The following is a 22,971-nucleotide window of genomic DNA, read 5'->3' on the forward strand; positions in this document are numbered from 1 at the left end:
TTGTTGTTTTAATCTTGATTTCTTTTTTTTAGTGGGAAAAATAATTTTTATTTCTCAGAGGCAAGAAATTAGGGCTTACATTGCAGTTTTCATATCATATTTTTAAAAACATTAGATATTTCTACTATTTATGCATGTGAATAGAGATCTGCCCATTAAAAATCTCCAGTGGTCTCAAATTTGCAGGTAGATTGGAGCAAGTTTATTGCTGTGAATGGAGCAACTGCACATCCTCATTATGACCCGGATGGAACAGCATACAATATGGGGAACTCCTATGGGCCATATGGTAAAGTTGCAACAAAGGTCTTTTTAGAAATAATTGAGACCAGGCACGGTGTGTATATAAAGATGAATACTACAGGTTTGTTTTTTACTGGCACAAGTAGAGAGAGGGTGCTCTGGACACCTCTACACCCAGCTCTCTCTCCTCTTTATTACTTGATCTCAGATAAGGAGGATTCTTCAACGCTGTTATAGGAAACAGCAAACATCCTTCTAAGTAAAATATTTCAGCAAAATGGATCCATGAACCCAGCAGTTTTTGGTCCATCTATCTTATCTTGATCATTAAAAAAAACCAATTTTATAATAAATTAACTCTGTTAACCAAGTAGATAACTTTGTAACTCATTCATAATATGACAGATACTATTTCACCATTCTAAACTACATTTTTTTTTTTTTTTTGAGATGGAGTCTTGCTCTGTTGCCAGGCAGGAGTGCAGTGGCGCAATCTCGGCTCACTGCAACCTCTGCCTCCCAGGTTCAAGCGATTCTCCTGCCTCAGCCACTGGAGTAGCTGGGACTACAGGTGTCCTCCGCCATGCCTGGCTAATTTTTGTGTTTTTAGTAGAGACGAGGTTTCACCATGTTGGCCGGGATGGTCTTGGTCTCCTGACCTTGTGATCTGCCCGCCTAGGCCTCCCAAAGTGCTGGGATTACAGGCGTGAGTCACCGTGCCTGGCCAATTACACTTTTTTTTTTTTTTTTTTCCGAAGGCTCGCTCTGTTGCCCAGGCTGGAATGCCGTGGCACGATCTCAGCTCACTGCAACCTCCACCTCCCAGATTCAAGTGATTCTCCTGCCTCAGTCTCCTGAGTAGCTGGGATTACAGGTGCTTGCCACCATGCCCGGCTAATTTTTGTATTTTTAGTAGAGACGGGGTTTCAGCCATGTTGGTCAGGCTGGTCTTGAACTCCTGACCTCAAGTGATCCGTCTGCCTCGGTCTCCCAAAGTGCTGGGATTTCAGGCGCGAGCCACTGCGCCTGGTCTGAATTACATATTCTAAAATTAAAGTAACTAGATCTGTGATTTTTCAACCTTTAATGTGCCTAACAATAATCTGGAATGTAGATAGAATCATCTGGATTTCATTCATCTTCAGGGATTCTGGTTTAGTAGAACTGAAAAGGGGCCAAGAATTTGCATTTTAACATGGTCTCTGGGTTATCTTGGTGCAAGTGGCCCCTGGATCTCACTGATTAACCCAGCCACCAATCATGAGAGCCTGTGCTTGTTACTTTGCCTCAGTTTGCTCCTTGTACAAACTCCTGGAGAGTCTCCCAGAGTTCAGCTGACAGTATTGGGCAGGTCCAATCTTTCTGGACATTCCTCTGCTGGGTGTTTCCTGGGTGTCTGTTTGTCTTACCTAATGTCTTCAAGACTTGCAGTTAGAACAGTTCATTAACTAATGTGTTTAAATTCCGTGAATTGAGTAATCCAGTTGTTGAGACAGGAAATTCATCTCTTTATCTTCTCCTAATCCCAACGAACACTGAATCTACTTTTTTTTTTTCTTCACTTGATTGTTTGGTTCAGTGAGAAGTTTATGAACTGGAACTCAATGTGCAGGCAACTGCAGGGAGCTCGACTACTTGATAGACATTTGGGGGAAGCTTAGTGATTCTCATTGTAATACAGTAAAATGCTTGCTAGTAATTGCTACCTTTAGGAAGTAAAAAGCTTTGGTTTTAGCTTTTCTAGATATTTTTTAAAGGCTTTTTAAAATTTATAAAAATCCTGTAAACATTAATCAATCCAGTCGGTTTTTAATACTTATTTAAAATATGTTCTTCAGACTAATATTAGAGACAATAATAGAGTACTCTTGGACTATAGAGCTTGTCTAATATTTCTTTCATCACTGTACAAAGCATGATGTTTTGTATATAGTGGGTTCTCAAAACATATCTATATCCCCAACCTGGACCTCCGAAGTATTTTATATCCAATTGCTTACTCAGCATTCTTCCTAGGATGTCTAATAGGCATTACAAAATTAACTTGTCAAAAACCAGACTCCTGATATTTTCCTCTAAACTACCACCACCATCTCCTCCTTTCCTCCTCCTCCTCCTCCTTCTCTCTCTTCCTTGTTCTCCTTCCTTTCCTTCCTTTCCTTCCTTCCCTTCCCTTCCCTTCCCTTCTTTCCCTCCCTCCCTCATTGCTCTTTCTTCTTCCTTCTTCTTCTTTTTCTTTCTTCGATTAGAGATGGGGTCTTGCTATGTCGCTTAGGCTGGACTTGAACTCCTGGGCTCAAGACATCCTCCCAAGCAGCTGGACTATAGGCATGCACCATTGTGCCTGGCTTATTTCTTTCTCTCCTTAAGATGAGTCTTCCCCATCTCAGGAAATACTAACTCCATCTTTCCAGTTGCTAAGGACAATAACTGTGGAATCATCCTTTACATTTATCTCTTACATCAGTTGATCAAAAAGTAATTTCAGGGTCAGGTGCAGTGGCTTATGCTTATAATTCCAGAACTTTGGGAGGCCAAGGCGGGTGTATTGCTTGAGATCACGAGTTGAGACCAGCCTGGACAATATAGCAAGACCTCATCTCTACAAAAAATACAAAAATTAGCCAGGCATAGTGGCATGTGCCTGTGGTCCCAGCTACTCAGGAGGATGAGGTGGGAGGATCACTTGAGACCAGAAGGTTGAGGCTGCAGTGAGTCGTGACTGCACCACTGCACTCCAGCCTGAGTGACAGAGTAAGACCCTGTCTCAAAAAAAAAAAAAAAAAAAGAAGTAATTTCAGCAATGCCTTCAAAATATATCAAAAATCCAACCACTTCACACCACCTCCATGGCCACCACTCTACTTTGAGTCACTATCCCTTCTCACTTGAATGACTGCAATAGCCCCTCAACTAGTTGCCCTGATTCTGCCCTTGCCCCACTTCAGTTTCTTTTCAGCACTGTAACACCAGAGTTACCAGAGTTATCCTTTTAACCCACACCCACTTCTCTGAGCTTACCTCCTAGACTCTCCTTTTCGCTTGTCATGATAGGGCCACACTGGCCTCCTAGCTGATACTTAAACACTCCAATCATGCTCCTGGCTGAGAACTTTTGCATTTGCTCTTCCCTCCACCTGGAATGCATTTCTCCCAGATATCCTCAAGGCTTTCTTCCTCACCTCGTTTAGGTCTTTACTCAGACATGACCCACTTAGTGAAGCTTTTCCAGACCAGCATATTTAAAGTTGCAAACACTAGCCCCTACTCGTCATATGATCACTCCTGATCCTTATTCCTTGGCTTATTTTCCATTATAGTTCTCATTGTCATCTGATACATTGTATTTTTACTTATTATATGATTTAAAAGAAAAACAATAAGGCAAAATAAGAGATTTTGTCTGACCACAGTGGCTCACACCTGTAATCGCAGCACTTTGGGAAGATGAGGTGGGAGGATTGCTTGAGACCAGGAGTTCGAGGCTGCAATGAGCTATGATCACACCACTGTACTCCAGACTGGGTGATAGTGCAAGGCCCTGTCTCTAAAAAAAATGAAGAAGAAGCTGGTGGAGGAAGCGGGGGGATTTTTGTCTATTTTGCATATTTCTGTATACAAGTGCCTAGAATATAGTACTAAGAACACTCAGAATGGTGTCTGGAATATAGTAGGTGCTCAAAAAGTAGTAGTTGCAGAATAAATAAATAAAGAACTGTACTGGAAAGCAGATAAACAAGCAGAAAATTGTATACAATGAGATATGTGCTATGACTACGAGGATGTAATGAGGACATACAATAGGGGCACCAAGTGCCTTTGGGGTGGGGAGGAGTCAGGGAAGACTACTTGAGGAGTGGATATCTGAGTTGATTCTTGAAGAGCCAGTAAGCAATAGCCAGATGAATGATTGCATGAAAGAATGTTGATGAGAAAGGATGGGATGGAACCCAGAGTGACCCTAGGGGTCCAGAGGGTTGGAGGGAAGGAGTTGGACATGAGTGCAAATGGAGACTGTAGTTGTTGGAATAGGGGAACGGAGTAAAGGAACAGAATTTGAGGATATTCCTGGCTGCTATCTTTTTTTTTTTTTTTTTTTTGAGTTTAAGAACTTCAACTCTATGACCTGTCTATTCACCATACATATGAGACAGGTCCATTATAATCCTTACCTCGTTATATAATAGCTCTTTTTTATTATTATACTTTAAGTTCTGGGGTACATGTGCAGAACGTGCAGGTTTGTTACATAGGTATACACATGCCATGGTGGTTTGCTGCACCCATCAACCTGTCATCTACATTAGGTATTTCTCTTAATGCTATCCCTCCCCTAGCTCCCCACCCCCTGAAAGGCCCTGGTGTGTGACGTTCTCCTCCCAGTGTCCATGTGTTCTCATTGTTCAACTCCCACTTATGAGTGAGAACATGCGGTGTTTGGTTTTCTGTCCTTGTGTTAGTTTGCTGAGAATGATGGTTTCCAGCATCATCCATGTCCCTGCAAAGGACATGAACTCATCCTTTTTTATGGCTGCATAGTATTCCATAGTGTATATGTGGCAGATTTTCTTTGTCCAGTCTATCATTGATGGGCATTTGAGTTGATTGCAAGTCTTTGCTATTGTGAACAGTGCTTGGCTGCTATCTTAATGTTTCCTACGAATTAGAGATGAAGTTAGCATTATAGTACAATGAATCATTGGTTGATCACTTTGGATGTGCTGTTTCAAAACCTTAGCTAATTATTTTCATAGAGCTAACATTTTTAAGATCCAGATCTTTGTTTGAAATAACCCTTCAGGAAATAAAAGTGTCACTCATATTGCATAAATCTCTTAATTGCTTTTGGCAAGTCCACAAGTGCAAAGGTTGTCTTTTAATCTGGAATATATGTAAAACAGGTAAGATAGGACTTTTCATTTTTCAGGTTTCTCCTATAAGGTTATTCGGGTTCCTCCAGAGAAGGTGGACCTTGGGGAGACAATCCATGGAGCCCAGGTGATATGTTCTATTGCTTCTACAGAGAAAGGGAAACCTTCTTACTACCATAGCTTTGGTGAGTCCAGAGATAAGGCAAATTTCAGTGGGCTCTGCCTTGATGTTGCTGTAGCAGAAGGACTAGTTTGGCAAATGTTATGTTAATAGTTTATCACGCTATGGTGATAATGAGACCAAGGTTGCATTTTGATGCCAGGTAAGGTTATTCTGTTTAGTCACATACTCCTGACCCTAGCCAGCTGACTGCTTGAAAAGATATACTGTAGTTGCTTTAGTATAAGCAATTACTAAAAAATTAATTGATATAATTTAAAATTTTAGGCAACCTTAAAGCCCACAAATAGTAATCATACATGAAAATGTTGTCTTGACTATATTTTTTGGGGAAATTCATATTCTATATAGGTTGATTCAGCTTTTACTCAGAATATTTATTTTCTGTACTTTAAATCATTATAGCCAAACTGCTTCTAGATTCTTACCCCCAGTATAAGCAGGAAAAGGATTAAAGGATACATGTAAAGATCATAAAGGACACTTTAATACTATACTTTTTTACTTTGTTCCTAAACCAAATAATTTAAAAAGAAAAGAAAAGGAAAAAAAGATAAAAAGCAAGCTGAGAACATGCAACCCAAGCTATTCTAAGCAGTTCCCTTTTTTATAAAGGAACAGGAAATATGTATAGTAAAGCTGGGAGACAGTAAACATGTATTTCTGGCTGGCATTTGTTTAGGGCATCAGTAACGTGTCCAGGCATTCAGACAAGTCCCCATAACTGGCACATTTCAGACAACTCTAGTTTGCCAAATAACATTTTTATTGTTTGCTGGAACCTTTTAGGAATGACAAGGAACTATATAATTTTCATTGAACAACCTCTAAAGATGAACCTGTGGAAAATTGCCACTTCTAAAATTCGGGGAAAGGCCTTTTCAGATGGGATAAGCTGGGAACCCCAGTGTAATACGCGGTTTCATGTGGTGGAAAAACGCACTGGACAGGTGGAGTATTTTGAGTATATTTATCATGAAAATTGTTGGAAACAAAGGCAAATTTCCATATAGTTGATTTTTTTTAATCTTCCCTGGTTAAAAGTGCGTAAGACACTTTTAATCAAGGATATTACCTTCTTCTATAGGTTGAGCTAGCTACTTATTAATTAGTACGATGGATTTTGCATATTAGAGAATTATAGGAAATGATTTTATCTTTTTAATGATCTGATTCAATTAAAATGGCATCCAGGAAACTCTCTTAGCATGGATTTTTTCCATATCATAATAGTTGCTAAAGAGGGTGTTGTTCGTGCAGAAATCTTCTGTAATTTTTGCAGTAATACTTTAATTAGTTGATTCTCTGGCTTCTTTTTTCTTTTTTTTTGAGATTTTTTTTTAGATGGAGTCTTGCTCTATCACTAGGCTGGAGTGCAGTGGCGAGATCTCAGCTCACTGCAACCTCCACCTCCCGGGTTCAAGTGAGTCTCCTGCCTCAGCCTCCCGAGTAGCTGGGACTACAGGTGTGTGCCACCACACCCAGCTAATTTTTTTCTATTTTTAGTAGAGACAGGGTTTCACCATATTGGCCAGGATGGTCTCGATCTCTTGACCTCGTGATCCACCCGCCTCAGCCTCCCAAAGTGCTGGGATTACAGGCGTGAGCCACTGCGTCCGGCCCAATTCTCTGGCTTCTTAATATGTGACTATGACAATCCTACTAAAGTCCAAGCATGTTGGTTGAATATCTTTTTATACTCTTGATTCGTAATGCTATTATATTTGCCTACTTTTTACCTCTCTAAAGAGATAGTATCTTAAATTTACTCTATCTGGATCTCATTACAAAAAAAAATTTAGTAATGACTGCACCTTAAAAAAAATTAGTCTTTGAATTTATCATCAGTGTACTGAGTAGCAATATTTTCTATTTAACCATGCAATTAGAGTCCAAGATTTACATATCACTCAAAACATTGGGCTATATTTCATGAGGGATTTTAAGTTCGTTATAACAATTGATTGGTCTATATCAAATAGCCCCAGTTCATTGTTTAAGCAAGCAATGTTTAAATCAAAGCATATTTGCTTCTACATTCTGTATTCTACTTTTATATATACTGGACCTGCCACTTCAGAGGGGAAAATCCTTCTAATTTTCTTATTTTGAACTTTTTGGACCTGTTTCCTAAAGGAAAGGGAAAAAGAAGAAAACTAAAAAAAATTTTTTTCATTGTTTGTGTTTTCCCCTGCAGCTCCTTCCAGGGAGATACTACAGCAAACCTTTTGTTACATTTCATCAAATCAATGCCTTTGAGGACCAGGGCTGTGTTATAATTGATTTGTGCTGTCAAGATAATGGAAGAACCCTAGAAGTTTACCAGTTACAGAATCTCAGGAAGGCTGGGGAAGGGCTTGATCAGGTAAACATTAGAATTTGTCAAGAGTCATCAAAATAATTTTGAACTCCAAGATCTGGCTTTGGCTTTGGAATTACATGTTTCTCTCTCTCTCTCTCTTTTTTCTTTTGAGACCGATCCTCGCTGTGTCACCCAGGCTGGAGTGCAATGGTGCAATCTCGGCTCACTGCAACCTCTACCTCCCAGGTTCAAGAGATTCTTGTGCCTCAGCCTCCCGGGTAGCTGGGATTATAGGCACGCACCACCATGCCCTGCTAATTTTTAATTTTTTTGTAGAGATGGGTTTCACCATGTTGGCCAGCTTGTCTCGAACTCCTGACCTCAAGTGATCTGCCTGCTTCAGCCTCCCAAAGTCTTGGGATTACAGGCATGAGACACCATGCCTCACCTGGGAATTACATGTTTCTCTTGTCTCCTTGTGGCAAATAATGAGAGAGAGTAGTTTTAAAGCATTGAAGACATAGCTTCATCATTTATTTAATATTAAAAATAATTTGAAATAGCTTATTTAATACCTAATAAGTAAGAAACATGGCAAAGAGAGCCAAGACATGTGTTTAAAAGCATATGTGGCTGGGCACGGTGGCTCACGCCTGTAATCCCAGCAGTTTGGGAGGCTGAGGCAGGCAGATCACTTGAGCTCAGGAATTTGAGACCAGCCTGGACAACCAAAATGGTGAAACCTCGTCTCTACTAAAAATGCAAAAATTAGCCAGATGTGGTGGTGGGCGCCTGTAATCCCAGCTACTTGGGAGCCTCAGGCAGGAGTATCACTTGAACCCAGGAGGTGGAGGTTGCAGTGAACCAAGATCGCACCACTGCACCCCAGCCTGTGCAACACAGTAAGACTCCATCTCCAAAAAAAAAAAAAAGCATATGTGATAGTTCCTATTTCCTTATTACACTTAAGCACCAAAGTTTGCTAGAAGGAATAGCAAAGTAGACCGTCAATCAGTCCACCTAGTTGAAGGGATTCACTTTTTCCTGATGCTGAATCCAAGGTAAAGTTTTTCCTTGAATTATGTAATATACATTGTTTCTAGCTGTAGCTTTATTTTTTAGCTATAATCGTCTTTTTAAATGTTTGTAAAATAGTACTTAATTAAGTTTACTTATGCCTTACTAAGCTTACTTATAGCTTTATGGTAGGTCTTGACATCTGTGGTTGTTTATCTCTTTTCTGTTTTAAGATTGCCTGGGTTTTTCATGGCCTTTTGCATGTCTATAAATTTTAGAATCCATTTATCAGGTTTTGTTTTTGTTCTTGTTTTAAAAATAAAATTCATTGTATATATTTGAAGTTTACAACATGATGTTATGGGATACATGTAAATATTAAAATGGTTAGTATAGTGAGGCAGATTAACATATCTATCATCTCACATGTTACTTTTTTGTGTGACAAGAGCAGTTAAAATCTACTTGTTTAACAAAAATCTCTGATAGAATACAATCTTATTAACTTTATTTCTTACGTTTGTACATTAGACCTCTAGACTTGTTCGTACTACATATCTACTGTTTGGTATCCTTTGAGCTACATCTTGTCTTTGCCTTCCCCTCCCCTCTGGTGGTAACCACTGTTTCATTGTCTTTCTCTGTGTATTTGAGATTTTCTTTAAAAAATTCCACATAAAAATGAGATCATGCAATTTTTTTTTCTTTTCTTTTTTTTTGAGACGGAGTCTCACTCTGCCACTCAGGCTGGAGTGCAGTGGCGCGATCTCGGCTTACTGCAACCTCTGCTCCCGGGTTCAAGTGATTCTCCTACCTCAGCCTCCCGAGTAGCTGGGACTACAGGCACACACCAACATGTCTGGCTAATTTTTGTATTTTTAGTAGAGACCAGGTTTCACCATGTTGGCCAGGCTGGTCTCTAACTCTTGACTTCAGGTGATCTGCCTGCGTTGGCCTCCCAAAGTGCTGGGATTATAGGCATGAGCCACAGCGCCCTGCCTCATAGAATATTTTTCTTTCTGTGTCTGGATGTTTCACTTAACATAATGTCTTCCAGGTCCATCCATGTTGCAGCAGACGTCAGGATCTCCTTTTCTAAGATTGAATAATACTCCATTGTGTGTATATATCACATTTTCTTTATCCATTCATCTGTCAATGGGTATTTAGGTTGTTTCTGTTTCTTGACTGTTATGAATAATGCTGCAATGAACGTAAGAATGCAGCTATTTTCATGAGGTGGTGATTTCATCTCATTTGAGTATATGCCCAGGAGAGGGATTGCCGGGTCATATGTTGTACAGTTGACCCTGAACAACATGGATTCGAACTGCATGGGTCCTTATATGCAAATTTTCTTCTACCTCTCCACCCCTGAGATAGCAAGACCAACCCCTCTTCTTCCTCCCCCTCAGACTACTCAATGTGAAGACAATGAGAATGAAGACCTTTATGATGATCTACTACCACTTAATGAATAGTAAATATATTTGCTCTTCCTTATGACTTTTAGTAGCATTTTATTTTATTTTTTTTGAGGCAGAGTTTTGCTCTTGTTGCCCAGACTGTAGTGCAATGGCGTGATCTCGTCTCACTGCAACCTCCGCCTCCTCGGTTCAAGCAATTCTCCAGCCTCAGCCTCCCGAGTAGCTGGGATTACAGGCATCTGCCACCATGCCCGTTGTATTTTTAGTAGAGATGGGGTTTTGTCATATTGGCCAGGCTGCTCTCGAACTCCTGACCTCAGATGATCTGCCCACCTTGGCCTCCCAAAGTGCTGGGATTACAGGCTTGGGCCACCACACCCGGCCTTTAATAACATTTTCTTATTTTCTTTTTTCTGGTTTGCTTTATTGTAAGAATACAGTATATAATACATATGAAATACAAAATATGTGTTAATTAACTGTATGTTATTGGTAAGGCTTCCAGTCAACAATAGTTTATTAGTAGTTAAATTTTTGAGTAGTCAAAAGTTATGTGTGGATTTTCGACTACGTAGGGGGTTGGCACCTCTACCCCGCTCCGTGTTGTTCAAGGGTCATCTGTATTTTTTATTTCTTTAGGAACTCCTATACTGTTTTTCATAATGGCTGTACCAATTTATATTCCCACCAACAATGTACTAGAGTTCCCTTTCTTCTACACCCTTGCCAACATTTGTTATCTCTTGTCTTTTTGATAATAGCCATCCGTATGAGTGTGAGGTTTTATATAGTGGTTATAGTGGTTTTAATTTGTATTTCCCTTATGGTTAGTGATGTTGAGCACCTTTTTATATACCTATTGGACTTTCAAATTTTATTTTATTTTTTATTTTATTCTTTTAGGGACAGGATCTCACTCTGTTGCCCAGGCTGGGCGCAGTGGCATGATCATAGCTCACTGAAGCCTCAAACTCCTGGGAACACGTGATCCTCCTGCCTCAGCCTCCCAAGTAGCTGGGACTACAGGTGCGTGGCACCACACTCAGCTAATATTTTAAAAACTTTTTTGTAGAGACAGGGTCTTATTATGCTGCCAAGGCTGCTGTCAAACTCCTGGGCACGCATGATCCTCCTGCCTCAGCCTCCCAAATAGCTGGGATTACAGGTGAATGGCACCACACTCAGCTAATATTTTTAAAACTTTTTTGTAGAGACAGGGGCCTTGTTATGTTGCCAAGGCTTTTCTCAAACTTCTGGGCTCAAGTGATCCTCCTGCCTCAGCCTCCCAAAGTGCTGGGATTACAAGTGTGAACTACCACACCTGGCCTCTATTTTTGGAGAAATGACTGTTCAGGTCCATTGCCCATTTTTTATTTTTAATTAATTAATTTATTTATTTTTAACTTTTAATTAAAAAGTAAACTTTAATATTAAAAATGCAAACTTGGGGAAGACAGAAAAGATCACACACAAGGCTGTCACTTCACACTTGGAAGGTTGCACAGTGGCCAGGCAGAGGCGCTCCTCACATCCCAGACAGGCAGCAGCTGGGCAGAGGCGCTCCTCACTTCTCAGACAGGGCGGGGGCCGGGCAGAGGCGCTCCTCACATCCCAGACAATGCGGGGGCCAGGAAGAGGCGCTCCTCACTTCCCAGACTGGGCGGCAGCTGTGCAGAGGCGCTCCTCACTTCCCAGACAGGGCAGCAGCCGGGCAGAGGCGCTCCTCACTTGCCAGAGGGTGGGCGGCTGGGCAGAGGCACTCCTGGGGCGGCAGGGGCGGCAGCTGGGCAGAGGCGCTCCTCAGTTCCCAGACGGTGGGCGGCCGGGCAGAGGCGCTCCTCACTTCCCAGATGGGGCAGCGGCTGGCTTTTCCCATTTTTTAATTGGGTTATTTGTTTTTCTGGTATTGAGTTGTAAGAGTTCTTTATAAATTTTAAGGCCGGGTGTGGTGGCTCACGCCTGTAATCCCAGCACTTTGGGAGGCCAAGGTGGGAGGATTGCTTGAGCCCAGCAGTTCAAGATCAGCCTGGGCAAGATGGCAAGACCTCATCTCTACAAAAAAATTTAAAAATATACAAATTTTGAGTATTAATTCCTTATTAGATATGTGGTTGCAATTTTTTTCCCCAGCCCACAGGTCGCCTTTTCGTTTTGTTGATTGTTTCCTTTGCTGTGCAGAAACTTTTAAATTTGATGTCAACTTGTCAGTTTTTGCAAGGAAAAAACCTGATACAATATTGCAACTGTAGATCAATTTGGAGATAACTGACAGCTTTACAATATTGAGTCTTCCAATCCATGAACATGGAATATCCATCCATTTGTTTGGGTCTTTTAAAATTTCTCTCAGTAAAGTTATAGTTTTCAGTATAAAGATATTACATTTCTTTTTGTGTGTTTTGAAATTATTGTAAATGGTATCTTTTAAGCTTTCATTTTCTGTTTGTTGCTCTTTATAGAAATGCAATTGATTTTGTATATTATCTTCATATGCAGAGATCTTGCTAAATTTACTTATTAGTTCAAATAGTTGATCCACAGATTATTTTGGATTTTCTATGTGCACAGTCATGTTACCTGAAAATAATGACAGCTTTCTTTCTAATACTTAGGGCTTTATTTCTTTTTCTCGCCTTACTGTACCAGCTAGGACTTTGAGTTGAATAGAAGTGCAAGATAGTGAATAGAAGTTGAATAGGTAGTGTTGAAAAATGTTTAATAATTCATTATTAAATATAAAATTGCTATAGGTATTTTTCTAGCTATCTTTATCAGATTATCCTAATAGTGCCTTTTAATGAATAAACATTCTTAACTTAATATGGCCCAGTATACAGTCTTTTCCTTTATGACTTATATGTTGTACATCTTGTTTTAGACATCTTCTCATGGCAAGGTAATGAAAATATTATCCTATGTTATCTTCTAGAGAAGTCAAGTATCTGTATATGCATTATTCTGTTTCTGGACTGTATATTCTGTTCCATTGTTTCTACTTATGATTACTTGTGCACTGCATTAAAAAAGTCTTAAGGTTTAGTGTCAAGTTATCCTAATATTTTTCTTTTGAAAAGAGTGTCATGGCCATCCCTGGCCCTTCACGTTTTTGTATAAATTTTAGAATCAGCTGTTAGTTCCCCACACAAAAATATGGTCACATTTTAATTCTATTTGCCCTGAACCAATGTATCAATTTGAGAGAGGACTAACCTCTTTACACAATGTTGAGTCTTCCAGTACGTGAACACAATATATCTTTCCATTTATTTGAGACTTCTTTAATTTCTTTCAATGTTTATAGTTTTCTGGTTACAGATTTTCTGCATCTTTTGTTAGATTTATTCCTAGGTTTTTTTTTACATTATTTTAAATGTTGTTTATTTTTTGCTTTCATTTTATGTTAGTGTTGCTATATAGCAATTTTTTTTTTGAGACAGGGTGACAGTCTCACTCTGTCACCAAGGCTGGAGTGCAGTGGTGTGATCTCAGCTCACTGCAACCTCTGCCTCCTGGGTTCAAGCAATCCTCCCACCTCAGCTTCCCGAGTAGCTGGGACTACAGGCACGTGCCACCATTCCTGGCTAATTTTCATATTTTTTTGGTAGAGATGGGGTTTCACCATGTTGGCCAGGCTGGTCTTGAACTCCTGACCTCAAGTGATCCACCCACCTTGGCCTCCCAAAGTGCTGGGATTACAGGAATGAGTCACCGCACCTGGCCGGCAATTGATTTTTGTTTGTTGATTTTATATTCACTAATATAGTAATTACACTTACAAATTCTAATAATTATAGATTCTTTTAGATTTTTACATCTATAATATCATATGCAAGTAATGATAGTTCGTTTTCTAACTCTACATGTAAGCTGTATATTGGCTTTTTTTTTTTTGTCTTATTTCACTGGATCTTCAGTACAGTGTTGAATATAAGTGATGATAATGGCACCCTTAACTTGTTCCCAATCTGAGAGGCAAAGCTTGCAGCATTTTACCATTAAGCATGCTGTGGCTGTAGATTAAAAAAATATAATAGAAACTGTCCCTTCTCAGGGGTCATGATGGGCAGCAAGATGCATCTGCTAGCAGGGTCGTTCAGGTAGTCAAGCCACATGCTCCATTAATAAGCTTCCCTGCTGGAAGAGACAATCCTAAACCCAATGTACCAGAAGCTTTGAGATCAGCAGGGCAACCATCTCATGATTCTGCAATTTCCCAGCATTCTAAGGGAAGTAAATTACTGGATTTATGGATGTACCAGACACTGCAGAAGTAATGAAAACATTACCTCAGAAATATAGAAGTAAACTTGTGTCTCAAGAAGAAATTGAATTTGTCCATTGTGGAGATCCAGAATAATCACTGTGGCTGCTGTTTGTCATCAGACAAAAGAATTACCTTTACAATAAAGGACTTCCAAAAAAAAAAATAGACTGTTTTTTAGAGCAATTTTACTTTTAAAGAAAAATCAAGCAGAAAGTATGGAGAGTTTCCATATTTCCCTCTCCTGCTAATGGTACATTTGTTACAACTGATGAATCAATGTAGGAGTGTTACATTATTACTAACTAAAGTCCATACTTTACATGATGGTTAGGTCTGTGTTGTACAGTTCTACCGGTTTTGAAAAATGCATAATGTCATGTATCTACCAATATCGTACAGAATAGTTCACTGCCCTGAAAATCTCCCTGTGCTCCACCTATTCGTCCCTTCCCCTTTCCTCCTCTCAGCCCCTGGAAACCACTGATCTTTTCACTATTTCTGTAGTTTTGACTTTTCCAGAATGTCACATAGTTGGAATCATACAGTATGTAGACTTTTCAGACTGACTTTTTTCACTTAGCAATATGCATTTAAGGTTACTCTGTGTCTTTTGTGGCTTGAGAACTCATTTCTTTTTGTCGCTGCAATGTGTACCACAGTTGTGTATTCATTCATTTATTGAAGGACATCTTGGTTGGTTCCAATTCTTGGCAATTATGAATAAAGCTGTTATAAATATTTGTTAGCAGGTTTTGTGTGGACATCTTTTTAAAAAGATACATTTTATTAGATTAGGAGAGTTCCCTTTTACTCCTAGTTTACTGAGATTTTTTGTCATGAATGGATGTTGGACTTTATCAACTGTTTTTTTTTCTGCACTATTGAGATAATCATATAACGTTTATCCTTTATTCTGTGAACATGGTGAAGTACATTGACTGATTCTTTAAAAAATGTTCATAACAGCCATTGATTGATTTTTGAATGTTAAGCTACCCTTCCATTCCTGAAGTAAATTCCAATTGGTCGCATTTTATTTGCTTTTAAATATATTGCAGGATTTGCTTTGTTACTATTTTGTTTAGAATTCTTTGTATCTATGTTCATGAATAAAATTGCCCTTTAATTTTTTTATTTTCTATAATGTTCTTACTAGGTTTTGGTTTTGTGTTTTTTCTAGTCTCATACAATGAGTTGGGAATTGTTCTCTGTTTTCCTTCTTTCTGGATGATATTGTATAGGATTGATATTATTTCTTAAATATTTGGAATAATTCAACAGTAAAGCCTTCCAGGCTTGAAAATTTCCTTATAGGCAGATCTACAGTTCTGGAATATTGATTTGGTTCTCTTTTCCAATTTATAGTTCTCTACCACAATTCTCAGTTTAAAATAATTTCCTTAAACATATTTAGAATAGTTAAAGTCTGATGACTATTATCTGAATCTTCTGTGATTCTGTTTCTGTTATCTGTTGTTTATTTTGGTTTTTAATCATGTTGCCTTGTCTTTTCATGTGCTGGTTATTTTCTTTCATTTGCAGAATATTGTGTTTTAAAAATTGTGGAAATATTTTGAGACACAAGATGATGTTATTTTCCTCTAGAGAAGAATTTCACTTGCTTATATAATTTGAAGCAGGATTCAGTCCATGCAAGAGCTGGACTATTTCTTGTTTATTCTTATTCATAGGGTACAGACCTATGAGGTCCCAACCCAAAGGACTAGAGGTTTACTAGGCCTTCCTCTTCTTGGAAAATCGTAAATTCAAACTTTTGTCACTCTAGCCCTTAAAACTATTGAAAAGCCCTTCTCTTTAAGGTTAAGGGGTAAGCGAGTTGCTATGGCTATACCCTTATCAAAAAGTAGCGTGAAGGATCCTTGTGGTGATGGATCTGTTCTGTATCTTGAGTGGGGTGGTGGGTACATGAATTTACACATGATAAAATAGCATAGAACTAAATACACGCACACACACACACACACACACACACACACGAATGCATGTTAAACTAGAATAAGGTTGGTGGATTGTATCAATGTAAATTTCCCAGTTGTGATATTATATTATAATTATGCAAGACATTCCCACTGGCAAAAAAGGATGATGAATATATGGGAAATCTCTGTATTATTTCTTTTTTTATGGTGTAGAAAGTATATATATATAACATTAAATTTACCATTTTAACCATTTTAGGTGTTCAATTCAGTGGCATTAAGTAAATTCACAATGTTGTGCAACATCACCACTATCCATTTCCAGAACATTTTCATCATCTCAAACAGAAACTCTGTACCCATTAAACAATAATTCCCTGTTCCCCCCACCTCCAGTCCCTGGTAACCTCTATTCTACTTTCTGTTTCTATGAATTTGCCTATTTTAGGTACTTCATGTAAGTGGGATCATACAATACTTGTCCTTTTGTGTCTGGCTTATTTCACTTAGCATAGTGTTTTCAAAGTTCATCTATGTTGTAGCATGTATCAGAATTGCATTCCCTTTTAAGGTTAAATAATATTCGATTGTATACACACACACACACACACACACTATATTTGTTCATCTGTTGATGGATACTTGGGTTGTTTCCATCTTTGGAGTATTATGAATAATGCTGCTATGAACATTGGCATACAAATATCCAAGTTCCTTTTTTTAGTTCTTTTAGGTATATATCTAGAAGTGGAATTGCTAGATCATGTAATTCTGTGTTTAACTTTTTGAGGAGCCACCAAACTGTTTTTCTACGGTGGTCACAGCATTTTTCTACCATCAGCAATGCACAAGAGTTCCAGTTCTTCACGTTTTTACCAACATTTGTTATTTTCTGGGTTTTAAAAAAATAATAACCATCCTAATGGGTGTGAAGTGATATCTCATTGTGGTTTTGATTTGCATTTTCCTAATGACTAATGATGTTGAGCATATGTTTAAGTAGTTAGGGGAAAACTTGCCCCAGTATCTAGTTGGTTTCTGTGGGTTTCCTTTTCATCCCAAACCTGGCCCCTTTGTTCTTCACTGTCTTTTTAGCTCACCAATGCCTTCAGGCATCTGTTTTAAACATTTTGTCCATAATTTCTAGTTGTTTTCAATGGGGTAGTTGATCCATATGATGTAATCTACCATTATTTGAAGTGTCTTTTGGGTTAGCTATGGTTTTGCAAGAGAAAACAATTGTAAATATAATTAAAAGTCATTTTTAAAAAGTTGGTAACTTCTGAAGCCATGGTGACCTTTTGTTAAAAAAAAAGCTAATAACTCTTTATGAATCTTAAGAATAGCACTAAATCTTTACTCACTAAAAATATTTCTGCATGCTACAGAGATCATATAGACTAGGTATATGGGAGGAAATGGTGCAGTTTGTTCTCCATCCTACAGTATTTCAGGAGAGGAAAATGGGCTTAAAGCACTTACTGTCAGGAAAAACACACTTACTTTATTTGGGTCTCCTGCTTAAACATCATCTCTACGGAGAAGCTGTGTTGGGAGTTCCCAGGATCACCCCTAGGTTTGATAATTCATTAGGAGGATTCATAAGACTCAAAATAGGTCAGGTGAGGTAGCTCACGCCTGTAATTCCAGCACTTTGGGAGCCCAAGGCAGGAGGACTGCTTGAGCCCAGGAGTTCGAGACAAGCCTGGGCAACATAGTGAGATCCCATCTTTATTAAAAATTTTTAAAAAGACTCTATATAGTCATACTCATGACTCATGATTACAGTAAAAGGATACAAAGCAAAATAAGCAAAAGGAAAAGGCACATGAGATGAAGTCTAGAGGAAACCAGGTACATGCTTCCAAGAGTCCTTTCCCAGTAGAGTCACAATGGACATGCTTAATTCCTCCAGGAACTAGTGACAATATGTGTAAAATGTCTGCCAAGGAAACACACCCAAGCCTGCTTGTCCAGGGTTTTTATTGAGGATGAATCATATAAGCATAAAACCCCTACATGATGACCCTCAGTTACTGATGTTCCAGATCCTCAAGGGAATGGAGGTGTTCATTATAAGTCACATTGTTAGCATAAACTATCTGGACAAACTACTGCAGAGTCACTTAAGGACTGGCACATGCAAGAACACTCTTAGACAGAACATCCCAAGAGCTCAGTTCCCAGCAACCAGCCCAAGGTCAGTCATGAAAACAAGTCTTTCTTGAAATAGTGCAGGGTTTGAGCAACCCAGGCCTACTAAGTTGATCCTTTTCCACACAGAGGTCTACCTGATCAAATCTGAAGAAGGAAAGCACCCTTTGTTACTCTCTAGTTTCTTACTCTTTGTTATATAATCATTTGTTTATTTGATGCTAATTAAATAACACTTTTTTTTTTTTTTGTGACGGAGTTTCACTCTTGTTGCCCAGGCTGGAGTGCAATGGCATGATCTCGGCTCACCGCAACCTCCACCTTCCAGGTTCAAGCGATTCTCCTGCCCCAGCCTCCCGAGTAGCTGGGATTAGAGGCATGCGCCACCATGCCCGGCTAATTTTGTATTTTTAGTAAAGACAGGGTTTCTCCATGTTGGTCAGGCTGGTCTTGAACTCTAGACCTCAGGTGATCCGCCTGCCTTGGCCTCCCAAAGTACTGGGATTACAGGAATGAGCCACCGCACCTGGCCACAAATATTTTATAATTTTTAAATTTCTTTATTATCATTCCTTCACTAGAATATAAATTATATGAGGCCAAAGACTTTGCTTTATTCGTGACTGTATCTCCAGTGTCTAAAACTGCTTGGGCTATAGTAGGTACTCAACAAATATTAAGTAGATGAATGAATGGAAATTATCATTTATTTAAATATTTAGGAATGCCAATGATGTTGACTGGATCTAAATTATTGGGACATAATGTTACCATATGAATGACAATTTTCATTGCTTTCTTCTTCCCAAACAGGTCCATAATTCAGCAGCCAAATCTTTCCCTCGAAGGTTTGTTTTGCCTTTAAATGTCAGTTTGAATGCCCCTGAGGGAGACAACCTGAGTCCATTGTCCTATACTTCAGCCAGTGCTGTGAAACAGGCTGATGGAACGGTATGCTATGAACAGATATTGGACTGAGACTTTGAACTTTAATGGTGTTACTTTATTCTTTAGCTGTTTTCCAAAATGTTTGGTACCCAATAACTTTTATAACATTCATCCGAGCAGGGTAAGGTCATGTAACATCGCTTGCACAAGAATTGCAGAAACAGTGGGAATGAACACAGTGTTTATCTATCCTTCCTGTGCTTTGAAACAGAGATATGGAACTGTCTAATGGTTGTGGAATGTCTATTCATTTGAGCTTGGCATTAGCAATCCCCACCTTTTATTTTTTATTTATTTTTATTTTTTGAGATGGAGTCTCGCTCTGGCGCCCAGACTGGAGTGTAGTGGTGCCATCTCGGCTCACTGCAGCCTCTGCCTCCTGGGTTCAAGCAATTCTCCTGCCTCAGCCTCTCGAGTAGCTGGGATTACAGGCACCTGTCACCACGCCCAGCTAATGTATTTGTATTTTTAGTTGAGATGGGGTTTTGCCATGTTGGCCAGGCTAGTCTCGAACTCCTGACCTCAGGTAATCCGCCCGCTTTAGCCTCCCAAAGTGCTGGGATTACAGGCTTGAGCCACCGCGTCCAGCCGCAATCCCCACCTTTTAGATAATATGTGCTTAGCACAGGCCTATCATTGTGTAGCTGTCAATGCCTTAGCTTTAGAAGAATAAAAAGCATATCTCCACCTCCTATGTCATTTGATAGCTTATTAATAAAACTTGATAATCATTATGCATCCACACATATGATGGAAAGAGGAACAATATTAAAAAATGACATAGAACCTCAGTTCCCAAGCCCTGTCACAAACCTTTATAGGGTATGAGGCTCCTCACTGACCTACATAAGAGGAAAATAAGAATTAAGCAACCACTACAAATCCTTTTGAAATCTCTTTTAGATCTGGTGCTCTCATGAAAATCTACATCAGGAGGACCTAGAAAAGGAAGGAGGCATTGAATTTCCTCAGATCTACTATGATCGATTCAGTGGCAAAAAGTATCATTTCTTTTATGGCTGTGGCTTTCGGCATTTAGTGGGGGATTCTCTGATCAAGGTTGATGTGGTGAATAAGACACTGAAGGTGATGAAAAACTCTTTCTTTTTTGAACTTTTCAGAGACCCGTTCTTCCCTTTGAATTAGTTTGTTTTATTTAAAGTAGCTCTTAAGATTCTTCAGTATTTAAGCAGCTGAGCCATTTTCTTTGAGAACTATGAAATCATCTAAGTTAGGGGTATGTTCCTTCCTTCTAGGGAATCCAAATTGACCCCAGGCCCAGCAAAATAATTCTATGTTTGATTTTGATGTTATTTTGGGAGCAATTGTGGGGTTAGGGTTGTTGGGACACCTATATTTAAAGTTGATGGCAAATTATAGTTACACAAATTGTGTTTGATGGTGATGGAATCTGGGACTGCAAAGACTCCCTCTCTTTCTCCCATATTCAACTCAGTAGGCCTGATTCTTTTACTTTTGGAATATTCTATTGACAGCCTGTGTTAGTCTGTTCTGTGTTGTTATAAAGAAATCCCCGAGGCTGGATAATTTATAAAGAAAAGAGGTTTAGGCCGGGTGTGGTGGCTCACACCTGTCATCTCAGCACTTTGGGAGGTGGAGGGGGATGGATCACAAGGTCAGGAGATCAAGACCATCCTGGCCAACACGGTGAAACCCTGTCTCTACTAAAAATACAAAAATTAGCTGGGCGTGGTGGCACATGCCTGTAATCCCAGCTAATTGGGAGGCTGAGCCAGGAGAATCACTTGAACCTGGGAGGTAGAGGTTGCAGTGAGCTGAAATTGCGCCACTGCACTCCAGCCTGGCAACAGTGCGAGATTCCGTCTCAAAAAACAAAACAAAACAAAACAAAAAAAAAAAAAAAAGGAGAAAGAAAAGAGGCTTATTTGGCTCATAGTTCTGTGGGATGTACCAGCATGGTACCAGCATCTGCTCAGCTTCTGATGAGGCCTCAGAAAGCTTAGAATCATGGCAGAAGGCAAAGAGGGAGCCTCATGTCACATGGTGAGAGAGTAGGAGCAACACAGAGAGGAGGAGGTGCCATGCTCCTTTAAAACAACTACCTCTCAGACGAACTAATAGAGCGAGAGCTCACTTATCACCAAGGGGATGGTGCTAAGCTATTCATGAGGCAGTGGCCCCCATCACCCAGCACTTCCCAGTAGGCCCCACCTTCAGCACTGGGCTCAGCACTTCAGCATGAGCTTTGGAGGGGACACACATCCAAACTACATCACAGCCAAATTCATGCTTGGAGTGACAAAAGCCATAGAAAGCTCCCTACTTACTACTTGCCTTTTATCAAATGCTTTTTTTGGGACTTGCAGGTTTGGAGAGAAGATGGCTTTTATCCCTCAGAACCTGTTTTTGTTCCAGCACCAGGAACCAATGAAGAAGATGGTGGGGTTATTCTTTCTGTGGTGATCACTCCCAACCAGGTAAATATATTTCCCTATCACCAGTCAGAAAGAAAAGTAGCACTGAGTCATCTGATAAATCAAGGATGCACACTCATCTGTCGATAGTTTACTTTGATTCCTTTTCCCTTCTCTTCCCCTCCTTATTATTTACATACCCTTTTATCTCAATCCATATTTTATTGTTTTAAAGTTCTGTTTGGAAGACCATAATAACAATTTGTATTTGCAAAGGAATTTGTTATTTACGAACTACTTACACATATTTAGTTATCAAAACAACTTTGTGGGATACCATTTTATACATGTGGAATTTGTAAAGTAAAGAAGTTGAAGTAGACTTGCATCAGATCTCCTGGTGGTAAAGCCAGTATTTAAATCCAAGTCTTTTGACTTCCAGTCTAATGTTTATATCATCATGTGTGCTGCCAATTTCAATGAACTGACCTCCAAGTCCAATGTCATCAGTCCTGGTCCAGTGTCCCAATAACACTATGCACTATCTGACTTCTTGTCTAGGGCAATCTTATGGCAAATAGGTTCACTTTGAGTATCAACTTTGATTAATTATTAGTGGCTGCCTGGGGTGCAGGGCTCTGAGGCCTTTTAAGGGTTCAGTAAGAAAGGCTGTGATCAATTAGCGATATCTGCCATGGGCTTTAGGAGGACTTTGTCCTCATGCCATGCACTTGCCATTCCTGGAATTAGATTTGGCAGATCTCAATCTGCCTTGCAATGCTGGCCTTTGAACTGCTCCAAAGTAACACAAAATGGAGGCATTTCTAACTTGGAAGAAAGAGTTTCTGTCTTTTAGAAGATTGGAAAGGCGCAAGCAAAAATATTAAATTCAAAGAAATTCTGTGAAGGTGATTGATAGAAACAACTTAATTTCTTTGCTGTAGGTATGAACTTCTTTAGCCATGATATCCTTTCCAGTCCAGTTCAGCAACTGAGGAAACAATTTGTGAGTGTATAGGTGAGGCACTGTGCTAGGTTCTGGGGAGAGATATGAAGATGTGTAAGACATGGTCTTGCTCTTTCTCTCTCTCTCTCTCTTTTCTTTTCTTTTCTTTTCTTTTTTTTTTAAAGACAGGGTCTCGCTCCGTCACCCAGGTTGGAGTGCAGTGGCACAATCTCAGCCCACTGCAACCTCTGCCTCCCAGGCTCAAGCGATCCTCCTGCCTCA

General features: G+C 39.4%; 1 protein-coding gene and 1 pseudogene across 3 annotated transcripts in view; both read left to right on the forward strand.

Moving 5' to 3' along the window:
* Positions 1–22,971, forward strand: part of BCO2 (beta-carotene oxygenase 2) — a 50,006-nt gene that overhangs the window by 18,637 nt on the left and 8,398 nt on the right. For all 3 annotated transcript variants that reach the window (XM_031016059.3, XM_031016058.3, XM_031016061.3), the window contains exons 5-11: positions 187–289; positions 5,171–5,299; positions 6,085–6,245; positions 7,493–7,660; positions 19,213–19,350; positions 20,251–20,433; positions 21,696–21,806. In XM_031016059.3, the coding sequence (XP_030871919.1) occupies positions 187–289; positions 5,171–5,299; positions 6,085–6,245; positions 7,493–7,660; positions 19,213–19,350; positions 20,251–20,433; positions 21,696–21,806 (993 nt within the window). The remainder of the gene's footprint in view (positions 1–186; positions 290–5,170; positions 5,300–6,084; positions 6,246–7,492; positions 7,661–19,212; positions 19,351–20,250; positions 20,434–21,695; positions 21,807–22,971) is intronic.
* On the forward strand, positions 13,263–14,984 carry LOC115936201 (alpha-ketoglutarate dehydrogenase component 4-like; annotated as a pseudogene).

Source organism: Gorilla gorilla, chromosome 9 (assembly GCF_029281585.2).
Source record: "Gorilla gorilla gorilla isolate KB3781 chromosome 9, NHGRI_mGorGor1-v2.1_pri, whole genome shotgun sequence".
In the NCBI taxonomy this organism is placed as follows: Eukaryota; Metazoa; Chordata; class Mammalia; order Primates; family Hominidae; genus Gorilla; species Gorilla gorilla.